The following is a 15,289-nucleotide window of genomic DNA, read 5'->3' on the forward strand; positions in this document are numbered from 1 at the left end:
GAAACAGATGATCCTCTTTCTGACATAATGTCAGAACATCAGTAGTAGCCTAATGCTGTATCACAGTGCCTGTGTAGTTCACGTCACTTCCTCTCATCATGGAGACATTTTATTGTCTCACATCATCATAAGAAGAGGAAAGGTGAGGACAGTACAGTAAGATATTCTGAGAGACCACATTTGCATAACTTTTATTAGAGTAGATCATTACAATTCTCCTAATTTATTATTAGTTACTGTTTGTTCATTTCTAACTGTGCCTAATTTGTAAATTAAACTTTATTATAGGTATGTATGTATAAGAAAAAGCAACGTATATATGGGATTCGTACTCTCCACAGTGTCAGTCATCCACTGGCATCTTGGAACGTATCCCTCACAGGTAAGGGGGGACTACTATAAATCCAACTCTGTGGGATTAGGGAGCTTGTTAGTCTTTTCTCCTGGAATTAGGTTCAGTAAATCTCACTCTTCTCATGAGTAACTAATTGCACAATTGCATGGGCTCTTCTACTTTAGTGCACACAATCCCCTCATGTCATGGGTGCCAAGCGCACAAAGCAAGTGAGCAGTGTTTGTGGCAGGACCAGGTCCCCTAACTCCCAGTGCTTACGTGTTGCACCCCACAGTTTGCCTCCTCTCTTAAGATAATCTGATTAGATCGGTGACTTTATGATGATAAAGAAAAAATACATGTATTTAAAATTAATTTTAAGAAACTACAGTAAAAATGAAAAGATATACCTTTTCTGCTTGTAGGTAGGCACAGAGGTACCCAAATTAGTTAAATAAAATAAGACAGACCCTCCTTTTTGTTCAATATGCTATTATTTTACTTGTAAATTATAAGTTAAAATCACCTGGGGAAGTCACTTTGCTGAATATTCTCCTCGTTTATCATCAAATTCCATAAATCCTCTTGAAAAGAAAAAAAAGAGAAAAATGAATTATGACTGAGATTGAACAAGAATGTTAGAATGATCACTAGGATGTCTTATAATGCTTGAGCCACAATTTTGTTCTGCAGATTTTCCTATGTCATAAGTTAACAAGATTCAAGACTTCCATAACAGTTTGTAGTTGCAAGCTATTTATGCACAATTATCTCTTTGAATCTGCCAACAAATCTATTCATTAGCTGTCTATTCATATATAAACTACATAAGACAGATATTTTGGTATATTCATTTAGTAATATATCCCCAGCATCTGGCATATAGTATAAATTAATAAATGTTTGAATTAAGTAAATAATAAATAAATGGATAAATGAATGAATTTTTATTTCTTTTTACATATGAAGAAACTTCTAAAGCTCAAAGAGATTAAACAACCTGTCTAAATCACATAGCTGGTAAACTGCAAAGCAAAGTCTAAAACTGAGATGTCTAGAATCAGGAATTAATCCTAGAAGCACTATACTGTTGAAGGATAGGGTACACGGTAGCTGCTGGAAAGGTAAAATGATTAAAATGTGGCCTGTGAGAAGTTTATAGTGTAGTGGAGAAAATAGACACAATCAGATACAAGTAATTTAAAACAATGAACAAGTAATTTAAAACAATGAGGGGGGAAAGAAAATCAATTGAAGGTTCCCACAAAGCATTAGGAAATCTGGAGTATGAATACCTACAGTTTGTAATCATAGGGGTCTTCACAGAACTTGTCTTTGAATTGGACTTTAGAAATGATTAAACTTGCTAGGCGGACAAGTCTACCTAGCAAGGCCTTGCTGGCAGAGAGAAGAGCCATGTACAAAGATGTTGGGGGTTTATACAAACATGACCAGTTCTGAAACAAATCATTTGGTATTGGGGCATCAGGTGTTTGACTTCAGGAGTGAGATATGTGATTGATAGATACACAGGCTTCAGGAAAGAACATTTAACTTCAGCCAAATGCATTTGTTCTGATTTTGTAGGCTATGGAAATTTACAAAAGGGTTTCAAGCAGGGCAGTAATAGAACCCAACTTGTGTTTTTGTTATATAACTCTGATAGTAAGTAGAGGATGGTTTGGAGGGAGGACAGACAGAAACAGTGGAACTAATCATAAATCTAATAAAAAGAGCTCAGGAAGGAGGTGACGAAAAAACTCTACTAGGCCAGCTGGTCAGTGAAGTTGAAGAAAAGCAATGATACAGGAAAAAAATTAGAGGTAGAATATTCAGCAATTTGAGGAAGGTGTTGACAAGCAGGAAAGATCCAAGAAGACCCTGAGGTTTCTGGATTCTGGGTGGGTGGGGATGTGATTCCTGAAATAAGGAACATGGGAGGAGGAGCAGGTTTGTGGGGTGATGGGTTTGGGTTTAGACCAGTTAAATTTCAGGTATTGATGGAAAACCAAGGTGTAATTTTCTAGCAAACAGTTAATCATTTCAGTCTGAAGTTCAGTAAAAAGAACACAATAGACATCTGATTTTGGAAGTCATTGGTCATAAGTCAAATAAAAAGAATAAGAAAGAATGGTTAGAGGTAGGGAGAGAACAAGGAAAATGTCGTGTCATGGAAATTCAGCAGGTGAGGGGAAATTCACAAGGATTGGAACCTTCTTGAGGGGTCAGAGGATTTAAGAATATGTATATTTTTTCAGAACAATGGTGACCAGAATCCAGTTTACACAGCTCTAAAGTAATCCAGAGTGGAGGAGGTGAGCTCTTCTATTCAATGTCCTGAAAGCACATATCTAGCATTTATTATGTGCTTGACACAGTACTTAGGTATCAGATATATTGGAGTAAATAAAGGAAATTCTCGTCTTTATGAAGTTTCCTCATTCCTGTCATCCTCTCTAATCAAATTTTGTCTTTAAGGCTCAAATTGCATCTCATCCTTGCTATAAACACTCCCCTAAACATCCTGGTGTCAGTAGACAGCTCCATTCTCCAGAAATTACCTGTGACGTTTTACTGACATTTATCTTAGTTAGCATATTAGTCATCATGACATTTGCTGTGTCATCTTACCATAAGGACTGCAAATCTTTGAGAAGGGATTTACATTTTAGATTTTTCCTTCACAATTTCTGCCCCAACTTTGTATATACTAAGTGCTTAGAAACACTTCTTGATGGTCTCCTCCCATTCCCTATCCCCATTATATTTATGGTCTTATCTTGGACAGAGAAAGGACAGCTAGATTTTTCCCTTGAGCAAGGACTGCTGTGTCTTGCTACAAAGATCCCTCAGGATTTCCCAAATTGCAGTAATGGGTTTTAGATCTGATCTCTAAGATACCTTCCTTAATTAATCAATTCAACTATTTGCTGAGTGTCTCATTCAATCTATAAGGTACTATGTTAGAGCCATGAGCTAGATAGACCTGATCCCTACTTTCACATAGCTACATGACTACAAATAAATAAAGATGGTGATATATGTTATAACGACACTATGATAAGGTAAAGTAAGGGAGAAGAACTAGGGAATGAAGAGAAGATAGTGTGAGTAAGAGTGGTCATAGAACTGTTTTCTGAGGAGGTGACTTTTAGATGAGCTGTGAGACAAAGCACTAGCCATGAGAGAAGGAAAGAACATTTTAGGAAATGAAAGCAAGGGCAGAGAGCCTGAGATGGTTTTAAGTTCCAGAAACAGAAAGAACATTGTTTACTTAGAAAACAATGAGGAAAAAAGGAAATGGTTGAAGTCGAGGTGCGATTCCTGAATCCAGAGCTGACAGCAATTGTCTTGTATTTCAGATAATGAGCTTTCAGGGTTAACAGAGAAAAAAAGTGCTATTTTATGTCTGGGGAATTCCCAAAGGAAGGAATAAAAAGAAATATTACTGCTTCAACTCCTTGCATTGCTATTGTTGTGCTTTGTAACAATATGAATTCAACTGGAGTGTAATGTGTACTTTGTACATAATGGGTGTTACTCTTGCCTCCTTGTTAGTTTCCTCCTTGTTTACATTAACAATCCCTGAAACTCAACAGTTGCAAAAGCAACCACAATAGGAAAAATAACCATACAAAAATAAACATCTGTGAGTTTCAATAATTTGTGCATGAAGATGGCATGCAGAATCCTGCCCATCACATGATAATATATTGATTTAAGCAAATCAGAGATTACAACATGGCCCCTGATTACTTCTCTATAGAAAAGAAAGTGTTTCTTAATGTTATTGGTCACGAGACCCCCTGGAGAATCTAAAAAAACGTCAGAAGCATTTCTCTAAAAAAAAAAAATGCTAAGATGCACATTTACACAAAATATGAATAAAAATTTAAAGGATATGTGGACCTTTAAGGGGAAGCCATGTAGTGCAGAGCATCTAATCAAGGGCTTTCAAAATTGATGGGATATCAGAATCACCAGCAAGCTTGTTAAAAAGCATACCCTTAGCTTTGTCCTACAAAGACACAAGATGAGATGAAGAAACTTCATTTTGTACAAATTCTCCAGGGGATTCTTGACCACACTTTGTCAAACTGGGCTTTGGGGTCTATGAAGGAGAGAATTAGAGACAGAGGTTCAGTGAAGTGGAGATTGAAAGCACCTGGAAATTCAGAACAAATTGGATCTTGGAGAGCTGAAAGTAGGGAGCTTACGGTGGGTCAAATGAAAACAGGGTGAAGTAGAAGTGAAAATCAGAGCTGTGTAGACTGGAGTAAGATGTGTTAGGTGTTGGGCACAGGGGGGCTTGGAAGGAAGTAGAGAACCCTGGGAAGATTCTAGGCTGTATGCTCTGCCACCATGGCAATCCCTCATGATCAACACTCATATGAGAGGTTCCCTAGATTGTCTCTGAAGAGATATCAGCTACTCTCTTTGCTAACCCTCTTGAGTTTCTCAAACTAGAAAATAAAGGCAGGACTCATCACATCTCTCCCTAGTGAACACATCACTACCCACCACTTTCACCAAAGAATTACAGTGCCTGCACTGGGTGGGTCCTTTATTCTTTTAACTTTACAGATGAGAAAACTAAGGCACTCAGAGAAGGAGGGCCTTGCTCAGGGTCACCCAGTCAAGTAGCACATGTGGGGAGACCAGAACCTGGCCTTCTGTTCCCTGGTCTGGTGCTCTTCCTCCTTCCTACTTGATCCTGAGATAAAAAATACTTTATGGAACCACTTGTTGGGAATGTGCACACTCCAAAAGAGTTTAGGGAAATTCACTCAGATGCAAATATATCTTAAGGTAGGGCAATACTTTTCAACTCAAATAATATATTGTCATGCACCGTTTTGTTTCACATTCATTTTAATACAATGTGGTCATTACTGACAGAGAAGCAGACAAAAGCAAGGTTTGTCTCAGGGCTTACCTGGTCCTCCTTAGGGAGCGGAGGATGAACTCCACTGCATTCTCAATGATCTCTGTGCCCAAGAGGTTTAGGAATTTTGGGAATTCTGGCTCTGGGTTTTTGTCTGAGTCATCTGGCTTGTCATCTGGTTTGTCATCTGAAAAACAGAACAGAATCTCAGGTAATTCTCAGCAATAAGAAAGGGAAGACTCTTTTCTTTGAAGGGAGCCCCTAGAGTGCTTTGTAGCCCCTCTCGTTAATTATACAGCCTGGTACAGTTATATTTATTGAACATTTAATGCCTGCCCTGACAAAGTCTTCACATGCATCATCTCGCTTATTCCTAAAAACAGCATATATCAATACTTAGGTAGACATGGGTTTCCTTTCTGATTGAGAAAATTGAAGCTCATGGAAGTTAAGTAACTTGTCCAGAGTTAAAAATGCCAGTGCCAGGATTGAAATAGAGACTGCCCCCCACCTTTTAAAAAAGATTTATTTATTTATCTTAGAGAGAGAGTGCGAGAGTGAGTGGAGGGAAGGGCAGAAGGAGAGAGTCTTTAGCAGACTCCCCACTGAGCGAGGAGCCAGACATGGGACTTGATTCCATGAGCCTGAGATCATGACTTGAGATGAAATCAAGAGTCAGCCACTTAATGGATTGAGCCACCCAGGCACCCCCAGAATCCCCATTTTAATGTATTTTTCTCCATGCAATCCCTGACCTGTTGTAATGATAATAATGATGACATAATAATGGGTAGCATTTGTTACGCATGGACCTATGACAGACAATCTGCATGCATGATCGCATCATTTTATTCTCAAGCTAAAGGTCAAGAAGTTGAAGTTGAGAGGAATTTAGGAGCTAGGTCAAAGCACAGAGTTAGTGAGTGGCCAAAATGGAGTTCAATTCCATGTCGGACTGGTATTAAAATCTGGATCCAAAAGCACTCCGTGCTGAACTGCATAGCCTTGTTCCGCCTCTCCAATGGAAATACCTCTGTTTCTTTATATTCTCTAATTTTTCTACAGCAAACATAGGTTACTTATAAAATACAAGATATCAGCAACAACAAAAATGAGCTGTATGGCCTTTGACAGAAAAGTTATGATCTAACCACAAGTATGTTATAAGATTGAAAGTAGTGTAATAAGGATGATGACAAGGAGAAATTCTATCACTTGTACATCATTTTGATAGTTCTGTAAATAATGACTTTACAAATGCCGTGTGATTTTACCCTTGACCATTCTTATGGGGTATGCAGTTCTTAGCTCACTGGACTAAGAAACTGAAAAGATTAAGTGACTTGCAAGAGGTCTCACAAATAGCAAGAGAGGTTGGAGTTCTAAATTCAGGCTTCTTACTCTTAACTCTTAGTCAAGTGCCTTTTGGAATGAGGACTAAGGATCCAGAGAGTGAGGCTGGGGACATGCAGGGTCCCTTGGCGGGTTTTGGCTTTGCTTTGTAGTCTAAATTGTTCAAGAGGTTAAAAGTAAGGGAAGAGTGTCAGTAGCTTCAAGTGGCCTCCCCCCTGGACTCTGGTGCCTGGATGAAGTGGGACCCTTATCTTTCAGTTTTATTGTAGCCCCACAAGTAGTGTTGCCAGATTTGGTAAATACAAATATAGGACACCGAAATAAAGTTAAATGTCAGATCAACAACAAATACTATTTTGGTGTAAGAATGACCATGCAATATTTAGGTCTACTTAAACTAAAAAATTACTCATTGTTTATCTGAAATTCAAATTTAACTGGGTATCCTGTATTTCATTTGCTAACCCCACCACAAGTTTTGACTCAAAAAGTCCCAACATCTAGACCCTGTTCCCCATGACTCTGAATGAAGGAGATGTAACTAGCTTTTTGTGTGGAGGCTGTCAAAAATTATGTTAGAAGCCTCATATTTATATTATGTCCTAAAATGGAAACTCTTAGTCAAAAAATGTGGCTTTCAAATCTGCAAGCATCTGTTGTTTACCAAACAACAACAAAAGATTTGTTCCTTTAGCTGTTGGTGTTTTCATTCAGCAAGTATTTTTTGAGCCTACCATGATGTGCATAGCATATGCTAAGAGTTAAGGTATGAATGAACATGTATAGACATGATCCTTACATGGAGTGCAGGGCCACCACAGTGACCAGAATTGCTGTGTTTTCATCATGGGAAGAAGGAAAGAGAATGGAAATTTGTGATGTGCCTGTTGAGCAGGTACTGGGATATTGTTTTCATGACATGCTTTAATTTTTATTTAGTTCAGTGAAGATATTACGGTTTTATAGAAAACAGGTGCTCAGATAAATTAAATGACTCACCTAACATCACACCTCTAGAATCTGGCTGAGCCAAGGTTTGAGCCTAAATTGTTTTAACTCCACAGAGCACATTATCTACATGATATAGTACTATCTTCAAGCAGTTTTCCCCTGAAGACATTTACCAGATACAGAACAGCCATTTCTTGCATGAAAAGTGAGTTCCTTTTTCCTATGTTGCTATATGCATACTTGCATAACAAGTTAATTTTATTGACCTTTTATTTTAATATGACACTAAATGCTAGCTTTTCATTATACAAAGAGCCCTGGTTTGGAATATGTGTGAAGATTGGATATTTGGCTCCAGCCCTTGGACCATAGCTATATTAAGAGGTTTTAGAGTATGGTGGACCATATGTTTTGGAGTCCTATATACCTGAGTTTGATTCCTGTCTTCAGCAAAAAAATCCCCCAGGTAAACTTGCACACAATACTTAACCACTCTTTTTCTGTTTCTTCATTGTGTTATTGTCAGTATTGAAAGATATTTTATATATCTTTCATATATATCATATATGTGTATATATATATGCATATATATGTATGTACCCGTATCTATATACATATATACAACTTATCACTGGGTTCAAGGTAAACCCACAATAAATGCTTGCTGCATTTGCTGCATTACTATGATATATAACCATAATAATGGGTGCATATATATATAATAAAATATATTAATAGTAATAGTAACAAAATGATTCATAGTAGCTTCTTGCTCTTGTGCTTTAGGAGATTATGAAAATTGAAAAATGCAGTTAAAATATTAAGGCATTTGAAAATGTTGAAAAACAGAAAAATATATAAATAAAAATAATAAAAATTAAGAAGTCTGACATACTAGAAACAAATTAGCAAAGCCAATAATTGAATATTTTTTCTTTTCAAATATAATATGGACTAGCCTTTATTTATATTAACTACTTGGTTGAGTTTTTCAGTAAATGTTACCATAAAGTTCAGGAAAAAAAATACAGTACTATTGATATTTGTATAGTGTTTGTAGTTTACGAAGTAATTACAAAGGCATAGTCATTTGACCTGGTGAAGTTGATTGTTACCACATTTTATAGATGAAGAAACTGAGGTTCAAAGCAGTGAACTGATTTAACCAGTTTCAGAGTTCGTGAGAGACAGAGCTGGGGACTGGTCCTTAGAATATAAATCTCATCTTTCACTTTACTGTAGTGATGACTCCAGATGTTGATGGTCACAGTAGTGTCTGAGGCGATCTCTATGGCAGTTCCATTAGGGTATCTGCCTATATGTTCTGCTGGTGCACAGTGGGTGTCTAACAGTGTTGAGTTCTGCCAAGTTACATTTAGAACATTTCAAAAGGCTCTGTTACTAAATTATTTGCACTGGCTGTGTTTTCTGACCTATCCTTCTGAATAAAGACAAGTCAAGAGCTCACCACCTTCTGCAGGCCAAAAATAAGGAGAATCTTACAAGCTGCCTTGTGGTCCCCTGTGTGCTTGGGACAGACACGAAAGAAGTAGGCGCTTAGTCATAAAGGACAGAATCGAAGGACCTGGGGTTTCAATCCCAGGTATGCCTCTGTGTCTTTGCCCAAGTGACTTTCCTTCTGCAAGCTTTGTTAACCTGCTGAGAGGGAAATGATAAAACTTTGAATATTTACTTAAAAGGATTATTATGAGACTCAAATGAGATAATACGTGATAACAGTAACAGTTACTATTTATTGGGTGCTTATTAAAGACCGGACTTTTGCCTCTTATTCAATTTTATTCAATTTTCATGATAACTTTATGAGAAAGTTAACTACTGATACTCCCTTTAACATGTGAGTCCCAGAGAGGTGAAATAACATGCCTGAAGTCACATTCCTGATCAGTGTAGAGCCAGACCTAGGAGTCTTATTCCAGGGTATATATTCTTTTTTTAAAAAATTTTTAAAAGATTTTATTTATTTATTTGACACAGAGGTAGAGATAGTGAGAGAGAGATCACAAGCAGGGGGAGTGGCAGGCAGAGGGAGAGGGAGAAGCAGGCTCCCCGCAGAGCAAGGAGCCCGATGTGGGGCTCGATCCCAGGACCCTGGGATCATGATCTGAGCTGAAGGCAGCGGCTTAACCAATTGAGCCACCCAGGTGCCCCTCCAGGGTATATATTCTTTACCTTTAAATATTATTAGTTAGAATCATCAAAAAATAAATCTTCCCCCCCCGCTGTCAAGAAATTTATAATATAATAGTGTCACTGTATTACATGAATATATAAGAAGAAAGATCATCCCGAACTTCATACATTCACTGAGGATAGAGGCTGTAACTGAAGCACGTTAGAATGAAAATCCTACTTTCTTTTTGTTAGATCTGCCTCTAGTCCCCTAGTCCAATGCTCTTTCTGTACTGCCCAAAGCCCCCTTTCCCTCTTTCCCCTTTATGTTCTGGATCAGTGCTGCTGCCTCCCTGGACTCCTGGCTGACTACTGCATATTGCATAAGCTGCATTCAGAAGCACTCACCGGCCTGGCAAGTCAGGATAAAGACGAGTAGTCCCAGGACAATTGTCAGCCGCAGCACTGAGACAGCCATGCCTGTAGCGCTGGGTATCGGTACAGATCACCCGTTCAGATGCTCCCAGAGACTTGCTCCATTTATAAGGCATTTATAGGTGACATCATCTGCTATGGAATTTAGGTTGTTGCACAAGATATCTGCACAGCTTGTGCTTGGATTTCTATAATGAACCCTGCCCTATCTTTTAAACCAAGGTTTTCATATAGGGAAAGAAAAACCCTGTCAGTGTTTCTAATGTGTATTTCATAAAGAGCACTGGAGTAACTCTTTACAGGTAGTTGCAATACCAGCATTGATTATTCGCTGGCTCTCAGGCAGAATGACTATGCAGGGCCAAGGAGCAGGCAACAAATCAGATTGGTGAGGTGTGCCTACTCTCCACCCTGTGTACTCTGCTTGTTTTTCCATGCTCTGAACTCATTACTTGTCCCCACGTGGGCATGCCCATTCACACCCTCATGCCCTTAGCTCATGCTCTTTATTTGTCCCAGGATATCCTCCCCATCATCTCCCCTAAGAATATTCCTCCTATTCCTCAGGCTCAAGTTCAAATGCCCCCTTCTCTGTGAAACCTTCATGATGATGATTCCACCCCACTCCAGACAACTGCTCTATCATCTGCCTTCTGGAACCCTGACATATTGTTTGAGAATGAAGTTCTTGACGAGCTCTCTTCTTCTTTAGCCCATGAATCTCTTAAGGGCAGAGTGTTTTATTCACTACTGAATCTTCAGGGAGCTTTGTATGGCTCTTCTAATTGTTCTCAGTTTTGACTTCGCATCCTTGGGAAGCTTGTTCTGCTTCTTCCTGGTAGAGGTAGATGCTCCGCTATGTGCCTGATAGCTGTGTGTCTAAATGTCTCCACCAATATGCTGTAGGTTCCTTAAGGGCAAGTCATCGTCGTCGTCGTCGTCTTCTTCTTCTTCTCCTCCTCCTCCTCCTCCTCCTCCTCCTCCCTCTCCCTCCTCCTTCTCCTTCTTCTCTTTCTCCTTCTTCTTCTCCTTCCTCTGCTTCTGCTTCTTCTTTAAGAGAGAGTTGGGAGGTGGAGAGGCAGAGGGAAAGAGAGAATCTTAAGCAGTTTCCACACCCAGCGCAGAGCACAACATGGGGCTTGATCTCAGAACCCTGAGATCATAACCTGAGCTGAAATCAAGAGTCAGACGCTTAACCAACTCAGCTACCCAGGCACCCCACCCAGGTACCCCACTCCAACCTATCTTATTAAGAAGACCCTGATCCTGTTACTCCTATACAAAGTGTTGTGAGCTAGAGATAGTGGTCCATAGTAGGAAGCTTTCAATGAGTTAGATTTATGCTATCAGGATCACTGGTTAGGATAGCACTGTGCTTATCCAGTGGTCTTAGGGGGAAAATGACACTCAAGTTTCCTCTTTTAGCCATGCTGTGGTCCCTGATATGTGGCTGTATTTGCATGGGAAAGGCTAACAATACCTTCTGCTTTGTACAAGCTTTGAGCCCTCAGGTGGCTCTAATTCGCCATAAGAACACTGTACAGGCAAGCAAAGACTCTAATATTGCAACCTGGGAGAGAGGCCTGCTGGCTTCTCAAGGATATCACCTAAATGGGGCATACAGACAAGTTACTGAATCAGCTTTCATTGGTCTGGTATCAAGGAAATAACACCACATTGAGGGGGCAGGATAGCTGGATGCTATTCTTGTCAGTACCACAGACTCACTGTATGACCCTGATTAAATACTCTCTGGGCCTGATGCTCAGTTTTCTGTATTTGCTGTATTTTTATCTCTCCTTTTTTATTGGTTTATTCCTTTTTAGTTTCAGATTTCAGTTAAAATGCCTCTTTTCTGAGGAAAACTATGACTCTCTAATGTAACTTAGATCCCTCTATTGTCATCTTTTGTATACTCTGTATTCTTCTTTCTTAGCATTTAAATATTATTTTTTGTTTCATTATTTAAGTCTCTCTTCCCAGAGATGTTAAAATCCAGGATGGAAGGACTCTGGTCTATGTTGTTCACTGAGACAGCTCTGGTTTCCAGAATAGTGTATGTAGAAGATACCCAAAAAATACATACCAAATAAATGAATAATTTGTCATCTGTAAAACTGGGACATATTATAATTTTCTGCCTATTTGTCTGCAGTATTTAAGGATATGAGAGATAACAGATAAAATACCTGATAAGCTGTAAAGAAACTTTACTTATTTGTTTTCCCAGTTTTATTGAGATATACCTGACATACATCACTATATCAGTTCAAGGCATATAGCATGATGTTTTGATTTACACATATTGTGAAATGATTACTGCAATAGGTTTAGCTGACATCCATCTTCTCATGTAGATACAATATAAAAAAATAAAAAGGAAAAACATTTTATCCTTGTGATAACTCATAGGATTTGTTCTCTTAACAACTTTCCTATGTATCATATAATAGTGTTGGTTAGAGTCCTGTACTCTAGTACTTTGTATCTCATAAATGGGAGTTTGTACCTTTTGACCACCTTCCTCCAATTTCCTCTCTCCCCACCTTATGCCTCTGGTAACTACAAGTCTGATCTCATTTTCTGTGAGTTTGGTTTTTTATTGTTGTTTTTTAAATTCCACATGTGAGATCATACAATATTTATCATCATCTGTCTGACTTATTTGACTTAGCATAATGCCTTCAAGGTCCAACCATGTTGTTACAAATGGTAGGATTTCCTTGTGTTTTTTTATGGCTTAATAATATTCCACTGTGTGTGTGTGTGTGTGTGTGTGTGTGTGTGTGTGTGTGTGTGTGTGTAGGACGATCTCTTTATTTCTCTTTATTCATTCATCCACTGATGGCCAGTTAGGTTGTTTCTATGTCTTGGCTGTTGTAAATAAGGAGCCTTTAATGTGTGCCATATTAATAGCAGTTTAGATGATGTGACTTATCCTCCACCGGCATAAGCAAATGAATTTGTCTTTACGTAGAGGAGAAACTGAAGTTATGAAAGATGGTGTCTCCAAGCTGGGAAGACAAAGATAAGGTCCTTCTCTTGGAATGCCATTCTAGTGTGGTAAGAAGATATGACAATGAAAGGAATATGGAACTCTTTAATTCCTATGGACATTTCCATGCATAAATGACATCAGGGTTCTTAATACAGGAAAGAATTGCAGTCTGGGTTGGAAATCTCACAGAAGGATTTTGATGTATGTGTTACTAGTTAAGCATGGGTTTTGGGATCAGACAGAAGTTTCAGATTTGCCACTTACAAGTTGTTTGACCTTGTCACCTTAGAAATATTTCCTAATCTCTCTCTGTTTTGAATCCAATATCTACAAAATAGGAATAATTATATCTCTCAGGGTTGTTACAAGTATTTGATGAGAAAATATAGGCATACAATTAGCACAGTGCCTTGAGCATGCTAAGTAAAAAATAAGTGGTAGACTAATCATTCTCCTACCCATTCCATTCTACCCCACCCTATCCTATTCTGTTCTGTCCTACGCTCTTCTCTCCTGTCTTGTCCTATCCTGTTCTACCTTGGGTTGTCCCAGAGAATGGAGTGACAGTTAGCCATATAAGCAGTATTGGGGCTAATAAGAGTAATAGGCTAATGTGGATAACTCTGGCCAGGTATCATACTAGATGCAACACATCGGTGAAGCTGGTGGGAGGCTGCTGTTATTATCCTAATTTATATAAGGAATTCAAGTTTGGAGAAATTAAGTAATTTGTCCAGGCTTACAAATCATGTATGAGCCACAACAAGGAATTGAACTCAAGGATGTGTGATTTCAAAGTTTGCATTCTGAACTATTATGTTGCATTAGCATGTGCTCGGGGCTACTACTGGCAAAAAGCCTGGGTCAAACAAGGAAGCTTGCACTCATTAGCCTGCTTGCTTACAGATCCATCTGTGTCTGCTTTGTTTTTCCCATTAATCTGTAGGTTTCCCACTGATTCCTGGATGAAGATCTGACCCACCTTATTCACCTCCATTGTAGCTCAGTTTGATGTATGAGAAGCAGGATAGCGGCACCTGGGTGGCTCAGTCGTTAAGTGTCTGCCTTCGGCTCAGGTCATGATCCCAGGGTCCTGGGATTGAGCTCCACATCGGGCTCCCTGCTCGGCAGGAAGCCTGCTTCTCTCTCTCCCACTCCCTCTGCTTATGTTCCCCTCTCTTGCTATGTCTCTCTCTGACAAATAAATAAATACAATCTTTAAAAAAAAAAAAGTGCAGGATATAGAGTGTCTTAATCCTTGGCAGAAAGTAAACTGGAAATAGGGCTATAGAATAAAACACAAGATGTCCAATTAAATTTGAATTTCAGATAAACACTGAATAATTTTTTCATATAAGTACATCCCAAATATTTCACAGGACAAACTTATACTAAAAATACTTGTTGTTCAGCTAAAATTTAAATTTAACTGAGTGTCCTATACTTGTATCTGCCCAATTTTGGCAACCCTACAGGGGTAGGCCCTCGTCAGTGTTTTCTTGCATTTAAGCCCAGATCAGAGAGTGAATGACAAGGATGAGAGAGGCAAATAAATGATTAAAAGTTAGTACATGAGAAGTTAAAATCACATGTGGAAAGTGGAAGTTGGAAGTTATTGAGGGGCCTAGTTCCTCTTTAATATCACATCAGGGACATACATTTCCCCTGTGTTCCTCATAAGGAAATCATTAGCCTCTCTCTTGTTTTTGGTTCCCTCTAGCTGAAATTTTAGACCAGCTCTGGAAGGAATGCATGTGGCTTCAGGAAGGGCTCCCCGGGCCTTCGTGACCATATGCTGAGGAATGACCGTAGTCTTTGTCACGTTTCTACATGTAGCTTATGTCTTAGTCAATGCTTATGCCACTGATCAATTTATTAATTTCTTATTCAATGGACATTTATTGAGCTTGTGCTATTTGCCAGGAGCTCTGCTAGGCATGAGGGACAAGAAAATGTAAAACACTAGTCCCTGACCTCGCCTTTGTTGAGGAGGCAAATATGTAACCAAATGATTATAATTTAAATATGAGACATGCTAAGGGAGCTATGAACAGATTCCTATGGAAGTGTATCATGTAGTGGTTAACATTGTCTCAAGAGGCAATCATGGAGGTATCATTTGTTTGGGGCCTTGAAAAATGGGTCTGTGGGTGTTCACTATGCAAGCAAGTTGTGGAGAGGACACTTCATGTGGGAGACA

General features: G+C 38.8%; 1 protein-coding gene across 2 annotated transcripts; it reads right to left on the reverse strand.

The window, feature by feature from the left end:
• Positions 1-869: 869 nt before the first annotated feature.
• Positions 870-10,146, reverse strand: CUNH5orf46 (chromosome unknown C5orf46 homolog). Of its 2 annotated transcripts, XM_028119053.1 has the most exons (4): positions 10,065-10,134; positions 5,573-5,581; positions 5,271-5,406; positions 870-918 (listed from the first exon to the last, which is right to left on the reverse strand). In XM_028119053.1, exons 1-4 carry the CDS (start codon positions 10,132-10,134, stop codon positions 870-872), a joined length of 264 nt encoding a protein of 87 aa, XP_027974854.1. The 2 variants fall into 2 exon arrangements, with proteins under 2 accessions (XP_027974854.1, XP_087879760.1); XM_088023634.1 differs by lacking the exon at positions 5,573-5,581 and having other exon boundaries at positions 10,065-10,146.
• Between the last annotated feature and the right edge of the window lie 5,143 nt (positions 10,147-15,289).

Source organism: Eumetopias jubatus, unplaced genomic scaffold (assembly GCF_037043125.1).
Source record: "Eumetopias jubatus isolate StellerSeaLion01/CBP00866 unplaced genomic scaffold, mEumJub1_p1.0 scaffold_5, whole genome shotgun sequence".
Taxonomy (NCBI): domain Eukaryota; kingdom Metazoa; phylum Chordata; class Mammalia; order Carnivora; family Otariidae; genus Eumetopias; species Eumetopias jubatus.

Coding starts and splice junctions, on each gene's coding strand:
- CUNH5orf46 (XM_028119053.1), bottom strand. CDS start 10,134: ATGGCTGTCTCAGTGCTGCGGCTGACAATTGTCCTGGGACTACTCGTC. Junction 919..5,270: donor CGCTCCCTAAGGAGGACCAG/GTAAGCCCTGAG, acceptor TTTCTTTTCAAG/AGGATTTATGGAATTTGATG.